Source organism: Antechinus flavipes, chromosome 5 (genome assembly GCF_016432865.1).
Source record: "Antechinus flavipes isolate AdamAnt ecotype Samford, QLD, Australia chromosome 5, AdamAnt_v2, whole genome shotgun sequence".
NCBI lineage: Eukaryota > Metazoa > Chordata > Mammalia > Dasyuromorphia > Dasyuridae > Antechinus > Antechinus flavipes.
In genome coordinates, this window is record NC_067402.1 from 94,459,582 (window position 1) to 94,474,160 (window position 14,579).

A 14,579-nucleotide genomic window follows, 5' to 3' on the forward strand; every position below is an offset into this window, starting at 1 on the left:
TATTTACAAGATATATGTATGAGTAATTTTTCAGCATTGACAATTGCAAAACCCTTTGTTCCAATTTTTCCTCTCCTTCTCCCTCCCCCCTCCCCTAGATGGTAGGTAGACCAATATATGTTAAATACAATATATGTGTACATATCTATACAGTTATTTTGCTGTACAAGAAGAACTAGACTTTGAAATAAAGTATAATTAACCTATGAAGGAAATCAAAAAATGCAAGCAGACAAAAATAGAGGGATTGGGAATTCTATGTAGTGGTTCACACTCAATTCCCAGAGTTCTTTAGCTGGGTGCAGCTGGTTCTATTCATTATTGAACAAATGGAACTGGTTTGGTTCATCTCATTGTTGAAGAGACCCATGTCCATCAGAACTGATCATCATGTAATATTGTTGTTGAATTATACAATGGTCTCCTGGTCCTGCTCATTTCACTCAGCATCAGTTCATGTAAGTCTCTCCCGGCCTCTCTGAAATCATCCTGCTAGTCATTTTTTACCAAACAATAATATTCCATAACATTCATATGCCACAATTTATTCAGCCATTCTCTAATTGATGGGGATACATTCAGTTTCAAGTTTCTGGCCACTACAAAGAGGGCTGCCACAAACATTTTTGCACATACAGGTCCCTTTCCCTTCTTTAAGATCTCTTTGGGGTATAAGCCCAGTAGAAACACTGCTGGATCAAAGGGTATGCACAGTTTGATAACTTTTTGAGCATAGTTTCAAATCGCTCTCCAGAATGGCATGGCTAGATATATTCACAAGAACACATATAATCTTAATATAATCTCAATAAAGAGTAAAAGAGCCTACTGAATTTCAAAAAGGAGGACACAGAGAAGTAGATAAAAAAAAAGAAAGGAAGAGGAAAAAGATGAAGAGACGATGAAGAAAAGAAAGAACAGAAAAATATCAAAGAGATCAGTGGAAGACACATAACATTTGTTTTGGACATCTTTGGCTTTATTTTCTAAGAAAACTATCCAAATACTGAATGACAAAGCAAAATTTTAGGCAAGTTAAAAAATAATCACTCATTCAGACCCACACACATATTAAAACAAACAAACAAAAAGTCCTGCTGTTCTTTAGTACTTCTCCTTGGTTTCATTATTTTAATAATGAGCAGGTAAAATTACCTGAACAGATTTAATAACAATGCAATTTAAAGAAGACATTTGTAAATGATTTTATACAAAAAAGGTAAACTTTATTGGTTCCAAAATACATAAAGAAAAAGTGCATGTCATTTAGTTTCCTCTCATTCAGATTTATAGTATAGTGAATTTTTTAAACAATATTTCCCAGAGGCCTTACAAAAGCAATTATCTTAAGTGGGAAAACATATTAAATCGGGGTATGTGTGTGTTTGTTTGTGTGTGTGTGTGTGTGTGTGTGTGTGTGTGTTTAAGCTGGACTTATAATTGGACAAATAATCTTATTTGTGGGGGAAATGGGAATTTCTTTTATTATTTGCAATTGATTTTCAAAACATTTTAGATAACTCAAAAGTTAGAAAAATAAACATTCAGGAACAACTTATTTAAAAGATCAACCTGTAGGGTTTTTTTTTTTAAGTATAGTATGATTTTATTTATATTTTATCCCTTTCACTAATCTTAAAATATTTAGCTTGATTTAATGCTTTTACTTGGATACACTAAACATTCCTTGAGATTTAAATGTCAAAGCCTAGATATGTTCCAGCCCAGATGGAAATAGTTTTTATTTTGTCTTAGTAAAAGGAAAACAACCTTATGTGCCATAAGGAGGAGTGGGACTGCCTCTGAGTCTTTAAAAATGACTAATTTACTTTTTTTCTTTCACTGAATACTATCCCCTAGGGTATTTTGCTATTAATAAAAGGAACAATACATTTCTTTATGAAAGTCTGTGGTTTTCTTTGTACTTTAAAGACAGATACAATGACACCCTATTCAGAAGCTTAGATTGGCAAGTGATCTAAGGATAAGTCAATTAAAAAATCACTGTTCCTTTTTCAAAGTCCAAGAAGGTGCAAATTGCATAGAAGGATTGTGAGGGTACTGTGGCAAACTACAAACTTACTTTCCTATAGGTGTGAAATTTTTGGTATTATTAATCAGAATCTTCTGTCTACTGATCTAATCCAACAGGCATTTATTTATTAAGCAGTTCCTAGCTTTAAGATTTTGTGATTGGCCCCGGGAACACATAGGAATACTTATTTTTGAAGTAGGGAAAGGAAGGAAACATAATAAGGAAACCAATAATGACACATTTGATAATTTGAAGAATAAAGAGAAAGCAGTAATATTTTAAAAAATCGGGAAAAGCTTCCTAAAGAAGTGACAAATGATTCAAGCCCTGAATAAAGCTACGGAATATAAGAGGTGGAGGGAAGGATGGAATTTAAACTTATGCTAGGCAAAGAGTGAATAGCATTGGGGGAAAATGGGGTAATTTGGTCAGATCATATATTTGCATATGTTGTTGTCATGGCAAATTAACACTGCTTCTCAGAAAGAAATCGAATAGCTAAGGAATTGAAGGGATTAAAGGAGGGACATTGAAGAAAACCAAAGGGAGGCAGTGGAATGTTGTAGAAAAGGGAGAAGATTTCATGTTAATAGCAACTAATCATCTGACAGATTTCCCAAATAATCAGGTTGGTATTAATCTAAACTGGAGTTCAACAGGGAGAATAGGACTTTCTATAAGAAATAGGAGATTATACTTTGATGTAAAAATAGGCTGGATGAAAAGAGAGGGAAGCTATTACTAGAAAAGAAAAGAGAAGGCAAAAGAAGGTAGTGCTGGTTAACAGAAAGAAGCCTGAATGGAGATATCAAACTCAAGGATCTCAGGAACAATAATATTCTTAGCTATAGGAAAATTTAGTATATATATATATATGCCTACAATTCCTATTGTTATTGCTCTTTAAAGTTTGAGAAGCCCTCTTTAAACATTATAGTGAATCACTTCTTACAAAAGGGTTGAGTTCTAAAGTCAGTATCTAGAGAAATATTTTTAAAAATTATCCTTGGAAGTGCTTAAATTGCCCCAAAAGATAGTATATATTTAAAAAACAGTAGCATTTTGGTGCCTTTTCACTGGTGGTTCCCCATGCCTGGAATGTTCTCTCTCCTTAGATCACTCTCTCATCCCTGTTTTTCTCATCTTGCTTCAATTATTCAGTTCAAATCCCTTTTTAATCAAGAAGCATTTCATGATCTTCCCCAATACCAATTCCTTCCTTCATCATCATCATCATCATTATCATCAATCTCCAATTCCATTTATTATTTAAATACACATATACTTCTACCTACACACATACATTTATGTACACATATAATCTATATATACATAACCATATACACATATTGACATATATATAACAAGAAAAATGATGATTGGAGAAAATACTCCTAAAATGGTTTCAGTATATTAAAGGACACAAAGACCACTAGGGAATTTCTTTGTGTGTGTGTGTGTGTGTGTGTGTGTGTGTGTGTGTACCACTTTTACCATGAGGTAGCGTTGACAGAGAAGAATTCTAAATAACTTAGCAAGGGAATTCTAGTTGGCCAGTAATGTTGGATCTCTCAATAGGTGTGCCAGTCTAACCAAAATGAATAGAATGGGTGTTTTGAAGAAGAGATTCTAAAAATTGCATAGCAACAGGAGGTATTCACAAGTATGAAAACCATATGGAATTAAGACTGAGATAACAGCTGATTCATTTCTCACTGCTGACACTCCAGGATTTGTGTTCATTGTGTAGAGAGATTCAAAGAACTGTTAATTCTATTTAAATTTTTAGGTTTTTTTTTTCCTCTCTCATAAGTAAAATGCATATATGTTACAACTTCATTGGATCTCATGTCATCCTCAAAATGATGATCTGAAATGTACCCATGATTCCCATTTTATGGATGAGGAATAAGTTACTATCTAATGGACTGTGTGTATTTACACTCAAGGAGAAATAGGTGTCTTCTAAAGCACTAAGGGCTATTAAAATGCTTTAATATGCTCTGCATGTAAAGTCCTTTAAATTTATTGTGTTTCATTGCATTCCTATTACACTGAAGTTCTATCAGGCTGTTTATCTATATGACATGAATTGAATAGCATTTCATTTATCAGAAGAAAGAAATTGCTTTTTTCCTCCAATGTTTTATCATGTTCAACAATTAATGCAGATCCATTCTTTTTAAATGAGATCATCTATACAATTCTTCCTGTTGTCCTAAAATGGAATAGTTCTTTAATTCAACTTAAACAACTAAAGTCAATCTTTGCTAAATAGTTAATATATTTGCATTCAATTCCAGAAAATATAGTGGCACTAATTTCTTTGTTTGCCTTTTTTTTTTAATGGTCTACCTTTTGAATGTCAACAAATATTATGAAATAAATCAATTTTCCTACTAATTAGAATTTTTTATTATGAAATACCAGTGATGTAAAAATTTGAATCCATTATCATTTCCTCATGGACCTTGATGACTTTATCAAAGTAGAACATCTAATTAAAACTGAGAAATTATTACCTTGGCAATAGAAGTACAAACAGAACCTTGGCAATAGAAGCGCAAACAGAATCATGATTTATATATTTGTTCAATGTTCTTTACTACTGTATACTTCTTAGTCAGTTTAATTATTATATAAACACTTATTTACATGTGTTTTCAGAATGAAATTCTGTACAATATGCATTTTAAAAATTAAATGTGTTAAATAATAACATTAGTACCATAATATTATAATTTCTTATTAGCAAATGATAGGAATATATTGTATGTAAAAAATTCATATAGTGAAAGACCACTATTGTGAAATCTATCCAGGCCACAAAGATTGAGTGAATTAAATTTGGCATCATTGACCGAATTTGTCCTACCACTAAAGTTACTGAAATGGAAAATGAACCAGACACTAAAATTTTACAACATACAATATATGTATAACTGAGGAGGAAAATCTTTTTGAATTGACTGCTAATATAATATGTAGATAAGCTAGCTAGTATCGGAACAAATAGCTTTACGTTTTTAGCTCCTTGCCTGTCTGGTTATAACTTATTTTGGCCGAAATAATGTCACATGCAAGGTTGGATTTTTTTGGTGTACTTTGTGCAAAGTCAGACACGTATAGATTGTTCTGCCCAAAATTATTTACTATCTATTTTATTCTCTTACTGCTAACCCAGTTCCAAATAGTGTCATGACATATATAGACATGCTGAGCAAATCCTACCCATATAATCAGAATACATACATATGTCCAGCATATAATTTAAAATATGATATAATAAAAATATGCTACATTCTGGGAAACGATTTTATTCATTTTTATAGGGGAAAACATTTTTTAAGAGTACATGGATGAACACAATCATATAGACATGCTTTCATGTACATATTGTATATTTTAGGTGAAATCTAGATATTTTCTGTGAATTTACTGAAATTTTAGTGAGTATTCTCACATTAATAATAATAGAAACAACATATTTGGAACCTAACACTTCAGAGTAGCTAATGTTCTATGTGAGGAAGTAGGAAGGAAGGAAGAAGTTAGGAATCAAGAAAATGAAATTAGAAAATATGTCTAGAAATCACAGAATGTATGCAGAGAAAATACATAAGCAGCAACCCAGTTAGAAGATACTCAGCAATTAGTTTTCACATTATGTCAAAAAGGAGGAAGATCTCAAAAGAATGGATTAAGAATCAATTAATATTAAGTGCCCCCAAAAGGTTATCAAGAAGCATCATTAATTAATAATCCATATGCTTATTCTTTAACATCTACAAATCTTTGAGAATGCTGGACATGTACAACACTTTTTATAAAAATAGAAGGATAGAACTGATAGCTTTTATTACATTTTTCTAAAGCATTTGAAATCTTCATACACAATTATTTAAAGAGCTATAGGAAAAACAACTTTTGTGTATGTTATTCACTAATTATATTTTTAAAAAACCTAAAAATCTCTTTTCCAATAAGTTGCTTCACAAGAATTTTATAAGATCATACGAAACTGTGTGATATAAATAAAGAGAGAGTGTTGTGTAGAAAGAACAATTTAGATATATAATATGGGTCCAGAAATGACAAGGAAATAAGACTAGAGCACAACACTATTCGGTACTTTTGATGGTACTACATCTCTCTTTCATATAAAAATCTATTTTTAAATAATTACTATTCTTCTAGTGATTGAGAGAATGAATAAATGAATGAAAAGGTATTTATTAAGTATTTCCTATGTACTAGGCTTTGTGCCAAATACTGCGGTTGTAAATATGTGAGACAAACACTCCTGTATTCAAGGTGTTACATTTCATGAGATATCCCAGAGGCATGATGGTGGCTAGGGATTTGGGGCTGAGAAGTCATGGTAGAGGAAGCCATAGTGCTCTCAGTAATGCTATATAGCTGAAAAAAAGAGAACAAGATAATCTCTCTAAGATTAAAACTGCAATTGGACAATGGGCAGATATATGGTGAGTATAGGTAGGCTGAAGCACAATTTTATGCTCACATAGCATTAAAGATATCAGCCATAACATGAATGAAAAAGGATGGTCACTTAGCCAAAGTGATGTATAACAAATTCACAGTCTGAGTCTTCAAGTTGTATCTATGAAATATCTAAGACATAAAAAAACCCTAAGCATCTCTATTATGTTGAGTAGCTACTCTGGAGAAGATTTATAGAAGAACATGGATAAGAACCTAGAGGATGAGAAATAACTAGTAAGTGAAGTTGCAAGATTGCAAAGAGTACCAAGCTGACATCATAGACCCATCAGAACACTTCTAAATATTATATTTAGTGAGTAAAGATGTACTTCTAAATGAAACAAAAATTGTTAGTATTTCGTTAAGAAAAATAAACATATAAAAATGACATGAACTTTAAAAAGGTTAAAATATGAAATTAAAGCAAAACAAATGGTCTCAGAGGCTATGAAACTTCCAATAGATATTTTAAGACCTGACTAAAAAACCAGGCAAGAATATCATCTTAGTTTTTATCAATAGCTAGACAAATTTTTTTTTATGGATCAAAATGTTATAGGTAAGAATATCTTATTTTTTAGATATTTATTTTGTATTTGTAAATATTTTTGGTAGATATTTGTAGAAAACAAAAAGGAGACAAGTCATTACTATTTAATACAAACGTTTCAACATTCCACTGAGTCATGTATACTAGCCATACCAAAATAGATATGTTGTATGCGAGTTATTGGGACATAGTGAGAGTGTGTGTGTATCTGTGTGTGTGTGAAAGAGAGAGAGAGAGATTCAGAGACAGAGATATGGAGACAGAGGAAGAGAGGCAAAGAAACACACAGAGACAAAGACACAGCGAGAAAGAAAGACACAGACACAGAGAGACAGAGAACAACACAGATGCATGAGAGAGAGAAAGAGAGAGAGAGTAAGAGAGAAAGAGAGAGAGAGTAAGAGAAAGAGAGAGAGAGAGAGAGAGAGAGAGAGAGAGAGAGAGAGAGAGAGAGAGAGAGAGAGGGAGGGAGGGAGAGAGGGAGAGAAAAGACAGAAGAGAGACACAGAGACACACACACACAGAATCTATAAGAATGTATGTGGGTTTTCTTTCATTTTCTTGAAGATCTTGTCCAGATGTCAATAGGCTGTGGCTGGAAAAGAGATGATAATGAAAGTGGGAGGAATAAGGTCTTTGAAGGGTAATCACTGTTTACTGGTATCAAGAGGAAAAGAATTGTAGGAGGTGAGATAAAGCTTTATCTCTCCTATAAAAACTAAAATTTTCTGGTAAAACAAACAAACAATCAAAAGCCCTTGATAATTGGTCAAACCTGGCAGATTTTGATAGGAATCTAGATTACAACAAAACATATTATAAACTCTATCCATGTGTGGATAAATATTGGGATCAAATGATTTTCCTTCATTTGGTTGCATATTTTATGGAATAAGTCATAGTTCTACCATTGCATTCACTAAACCACTATTCTTATTTAATAACAGCTTAATAGATTTTGCAACATCACATATTTTATTTCACTGCATAAAAAGGAAATTAGCATATTTAAGCAACTCAAATTATAAGCAAAAATAATCACTTACCTGTCTATAATGGCACACATGTCAATACTGACATTAGCAAAGCTGCCCGGCTTTCTTTGTTCTATTTCATGTAAATTGACTAGCTGATCATCCACTTGAATGAGCTGCATACACCCTTGGAAGGAAGGTTGTAGTACAGAATGATCTGAAGTATTCATCTGTGTAAGAAAACCTGTGAAATAGAAAAAAGAAACACTGAGTTCTACTTGTGACAGGCTTTAAAAAGCAACCATTAGCTGTCCTAATTATAACCACAGTCCCCAAATAACATCTTTCCTTCAAATGATATAATCTCAGGATTGGTGTGGACATCAGAGACATTTAAGTTGAATCACTCATATTCCAGGTGAGGAGATTCAAGATCAGGGAAAACTTTGCTCAAGATTACGAACCAATTGGATGCCAAATGCGTATTGCAGCAGTTTCATTATGCAAGTCCAAGTCTCTTTCATAAGATAAGGCAATGTGAGATAGTAGAGAGAGTAATAGCTCTGAAGTCAGAGGGCCTGAGTTCAAATATCATAGTTAATGTGTATTACTTAGGTGACCTCTTTTTAATGGATTAGATTATGTGGTATCCAAGCCCTGCTCTGGAACTATGATTCTATGAATTAAAAAAAAAATTACACCTGAATGGTTAATATAGATGACAATTCCCCTTTTACAAACTGAAATCCTTAGGAAGCTGCATTGTGGTAATCAATGTAAGCAACCTGACCCTTTTAATATCTTAAGAGTGGTAAAGAAAATGTATCCCACCATTTTCACTTTTTCTTTTCAGATTGACATCTTTTCCTATTTTCCTGGCTACCTATTTCCTTATACTACCCTCCTTCTCTAAAACCCATCTGAACCTGTCTTTTTAAAGTGTGAGGCAGAGAGGTAAACTAGGATTTTGACCTTAACTTTCTATCACCATCACAATTTAGCTCTCTGTGCCCTTTTCACTAAAAACTCTGCTCTCTGCAGACAACTATCTAAAATGGTCAACTAATCCAATTATATATTATTTTACACAGATAAGATACTTTTATTTTAATAGCAGTCTTGTGCCTTACTGAGTCTGGTCTAAAGTAAGACTTATTTTTTCATGACCCTTTTTAGATATAACTTTCATATAATATGCACATATATAGTTAGGGTTTAAAATGCTAATGGATGAATCTAAAATGAAAAGTTAATGCTGTAGCTCTTCTCAGATATGTAAAGTCTGGAAGACAAACTGTAATATTAGATGTTTCAAGTTTTATTGTTCAATATGTTTAACAGAACAGAATAATAATCATATATCTTTTTTTAGGAAAGACTATGTATTAATATTTTTATGGATAAGAAGTTTATGTTAAGAATATGCATAACCCATTATAATGTTACAATAAAATACAAGTTTTTGTTATACAAAATTTATATATATATAGTTATACAAAATTTATAAACCTTAAATATTCCAGTTTTTTTCTTTTCCATGAAAGGATCTAAAATTTTGATCTTATATTTCCTTCAATGAATAAATTAAAAATCATTAATTTAATACATCCACTGAGTACAAAGCATTGTGTCAGGACCAGAGAATGCAAATAGAAAAGCCAGACCAACCCTCCTCTAAAGGATTTCACTTTGCAAGTGAGATTAACAATATTTATATTAGAGTTCAGCCTCAAGATGGAAAGAAGGATCCACAGTAGTTAACTGAAGGGAGGATTTAACAATGCCCAGAGGGGATTAGGGTACATTGCTTGCACAACTAGAAAGTGTAGAAGAAGTCAAATAATAAGACCCAGCAGATCTTGAACTTGTATTTTATTGTAACATTATAATAAAAATATTTCAATAGACTAGAGATTCAAATTATTACATAAAAAACCAGATAAACTGTGATAATGAAAATTTACAATTTATAATAACAGTTTTTGAGGGGTGTAACCAGTGTGTCTGAATTATTAAAAAAAACGCACCAGCATTATTCCTTTTCTCTATTAAGAAGTTAATAAAGAAAAACTTAATTAAGGATTGCATAAAAGATGTTATTTATTCAAAGAGCATGCAATTATTAAACATCTTTGTGCCACGAATTGATAAGATCCTTTGCTAGTCATGTTAATTTTATATAAAACTTAATTTTTAAATTTTAAATAGCATTATGTAAAATATTTTGTAGCAATTGTATATATATTTGCTTTAAAAAAAAAAAGTATTTTGAGTCTTGATCTTCTCTAGTGCCCTCTGCTGGCTAAAATAAAACAACAATTTTTTTCATCCAAGAAACCTCTCTATAGAATTATCTCAATCTAAGAATGCTGATTCTTTTAAAAGGTGCTTGTTGAGACCCCTGTATGCTTCAGAATGGTTTTCGAATCAACTTAATCAAGGTACAATTGAATGGAGGCCTTGGTCTAAAACTAGCTGTGAGTGAACATCCCGCTGCAGTTTTATTGAATATTCTTAACAAGGTTGTCATTAGTTTTGTTGTTGTTGTTGTTGTTGTTGTATTTTTTTTTTAATATGCAGTCTCCAAATACTCAGACTTTGCCTCAAAGAACCATTACAAAAAAGAGTAGATCTATTTGGATGAATAAGACCCTTATTGAAGTAGCAGCTGCATAAACACATATCAGAACAGATTGAATATAATTAAATTCATAAAATAAGTCTTCATCAGTCACTCATGACAATATCCCTGGTAAGCACTGATCAATTTTGGAGTTTGCCTTTGTCAAGTTTTCTCATTTTTCACTATGGATGACATTCTGAAAGAATTTAATTATTAAAAAAACAAAACAAACATACATAGGGACATTTCATTTTTTACTTGTTCTTATTCATCTTTAAATTTTTAAGTTGGTATTTATATAGTTATTTATATGTTATCTCAATAACCCTGTGATGTAGAAGCTATTGTTATCCCCATTTTACAGATGAAGAAACTAAGACTGATCCCGTATCTTGGCCAGGGTAACATAAATAATAGACTTGGAGTCAGATCTAGGTCTGGCATACTGCCCTTTACAGAAACTACCTAGCTGCCATGTTACAAGTGATTCTGTCAATATAGATGTCACTCAAGGTAGCATGATAGAGTCAATCCAAACTGTCCTACTCACAATCCTAACATAAAAATTTTGCAACTATTTCCACTAATATTCTGAATATAATCCAGGTCCTACCTCCAGCACAGACTATTGCATTAATCTTCTAGCTTATCCCTATGCCATATGTCTCTTCTTACTGCAATTCCCATTTCACAGAGCTTCAGAATTGTTTTTCATTTAAGTGCAGGTCTGACTATGTTACTTTCATATTCACTAAGATGTAGTATTAGCTTCCTATTATTTCTACTATGGAAAAAATGCAGTAAACTCCACTCCGAAATCTAGGTACACATCTTACAGAAGCACTTTTTTATATTTATTTAAATATATTTTAATCATTTTAACTTTAACATTAAGTATTTAATATTATTTAATTTAAATCAATGTTGAAATGTTATAGTTTCTCCATAATTTCCCATATGCATTTACTCCAAATGAGTTGTCAATAATATTTATAGGAATCTTAACAAAACCCTACAACATATTATAGTATTATAGTTTCAGATTAATCTTATATAACAAATCACTAAGAGTAGTTGTTTATTCTTCAATTATAACTATTCAGTTCCTTCTAGGAAGACTTTTACTCCTCATTTCCATCTCCCCAAATCCCTGACTTTCTTCAACATTGAACTCAAATGTTAATTTTTAAAATTTTAAAAAATTAATTCTTCCCTATTCCACTTACTCAAGACATCAATGTTGAGCACACTGTCAAATTTCCTCCCTTTCTAGATGGGTTATGCCTAAATCTATTTCATTGTTATGATGCAGGATTTTTATTGGAACAAAGTCAGAAAATCACCAGGTGCAAAAAACAAAAGGTATCTACAAAACTGAAAAAAATATGCACTATTACCATGACCACTGTCACTGCAAAACAATTAGGATTTGCAGTAATGGATGGATTTACATTGAAGTAATAGAACTGTTTAAATAGATTGGAGATTCACATTGTCTTTGCATTTTTAGAATTCAAAGAGAATATTTGATATTTGTAGAAAAGTCCTGCAACTGAATCCAAAGACTTCTTATTGCTACTGATCTGACAGTAACTGATGAATTCCTCTCCAACATAACCAGATCTTACTAATAGTAAGTCTTGATTGAATATCTTTTGCTCTTGTGAGCCAGGCCCCTGCCACTCTATTCTGGGTGAGTCTGAAGTTTTTTGAGAGTTATCCAAATGAGAGTTTCCACTTAGATTGGAATTAGCCTAAATTTTCAATTATTTGCTGACAAAGAATATGTGTTCATTTATTAAGTTTTCAAAATGTAATTTATAAATACATCAGTCAAAAAACACACTGATGTTTGTACTGACATTGATTCCAATCTCATTTAGACTTAGGCTACAAAGCAAATCTTATATTTCAAAAACAATTAACTTTATGTAATACAGTTCACAGATAACCCCATGACTTATTCTCTAAGACAATTTTTTAGAATGTTTCCATATTTCGATTTCCCCCTGAGCCAGGATTGGAGTGGTAATGATAAGACCAGCCTAGACTTCATGCACATTTATATACTTTTAGACCACTTATTACCTGAAGTCATAAGAAATAGAAAGTTGACCTATGATTTCATCATGATAGGGAACTCCTTAGTGATGAAACTCCTATTACCAATTCAGGTGTCATCTCTGAAATTTATAGTCTTAGAGCTAAGAGACAAAGGAGATGATGGGACTTGGAGTCAAGAAGGCCTACAATTGAATCCTGTGGCAGATATTTATAAACATGATGATCTTGGACAAAGCACTTAAACTCATTATATTTGTTTCCTCATCTGTAAAAAGTGGAAAATAATAGCACCAATTTCATAAGGTTGTTCCCAGGATCAAATGACAAAATGTACAGAAATTGCTTAAAGAATTATATAACTACTAGGTATTTATTCTTTTTAAAAAACAGAACAGGAGTTCTTAATTTGGGAGTGTGAAATTGGTTTTTAATATTTTGATTAATCTATTTCAATATGCATCAGTTAGGTGTCACAGTGGATAGAGTGTCATAGCTGAAGTCAGGAAGACATACTCAAATCTGGCCTTAGCCACTTACTAGTTGTATGATTGAGCAAATCACTTAGCCTTGTTTGACTCAGTTTCCTCATCTGTAAAATGAACTGGAAAAGAAAATAGCATCACACTAGAGTATCTTTGCCAAGAAAATCCCAAAAGAGGTCTTGAAGAATCATACATGACAGAAAAATGACTGAACATTAATAAAAATTTCATTATGACTGGTTTCCTATGTGAATCTATATTTTATTTTATGCTTTTAAAAATTATTCTGAATGAGTGCACATTATGGAAATGTCTGTGAAACAAACAAAAAGTTTAAAAATCCTTTTATTATAGAGTTGTTTAGAGTACTAAAGCCTTAAGAAACTTGCTGAAGGCCATGTTATAAGATGCCAGAGGAGAGACAAACCCAATTTTATTGGCTTTTGATGATAATTAATAACTACGCCTTTTTTTTTTTTTCTCATTTGGCTCCAATAGGACCAGGGCACTAGATGAATGTGTTGTGATAGAGGGGAAGTAAGTTAGAGAGAAAAGGCTAGCATCTACATAGCAAGCTAAGAGGTAACAAATACTTATTAAGTACTTATGTAAATAAAAGCAAAAAAGAAAGATAATGTCTTCCCTTAAGGAACATATTCTAATGGATGGGGAAATGTATAAAAAGAAGCAGAAAGTGGGGAGTAGAAGATGAATGGGAAAAATACTTGTCAGGACTATGTTAGAAACAAAAGTAGGAGGAACCTAAAGAGTGGCTGACCTAGGATCTTGAGAAAAATGGAGGCCTCAGGAGGAAGTCACCAGTGGAAGAAAAGGGCTGGCAAATGAGACTGGCTTGGTGGATGGATGTTTCAGAGTGACGAGACCCCAGTCATGAAGAAAAGGCTGAGTTGTTAGCAGAGACCTAGTGGCCTAGTGGCAAATCCAGGGAGTCAAAAGCAGAGCCAGAATGAAGGAAAATGAAGGCTGCCCAGCCTTGTTCTTCCTCAAAAATAAAGGCTAAGTGAGGAACTCAGCAGTGGATAAAAAGGACTGCCATGGAAGAGAGATATCCCCAGGTTGGAAGATTACAGGGAAAAATGGATATTTCAGGATAAGGCGGTCCTAAGTGCTAAGGGAAGTTTCAGTATGAGACTGTGCCTAAGGCATAGTGGTAAAATTCAGAAAAATAGGAGCACAGACACAAAATAAATGAATGCCAAGAGCATTTTTAGTGAAATATACTTCCTAGATGGAGAACTATATAAGGAGTTGTTTTAATTCAAGAAATAGCAAGAGAATGCTAAATTTCTGGAAATAGCTATAATGGGAGTGGGGGGAGGCTAAA

At 32.4% G+C, this 14,579-nt stretch overlaps 1 protein-coding gene across 1 annotated transcript in view; it reads right to left on the reverse strand.

The window, feature by feature from the left end:
* The window catches only part of CNTNAP2 (contactin associated protein 2), a 2,126,697-nt gene that overhangs the window by 1,151,503 nt on the left and 960,615 nt on the right, over positions 1-14,579 (reverse strand). The window contains exon 10 of the mRNA XM_051962375.1: positions 8,138-8,309. Within this exon, the coding sequence (XP_051818335.1) occupies positions 8,138-8,309 (172 nt within the window). The remainder of the gene's footprint in view (positions 1-8,137; positions 8,310-14,579) is intronic.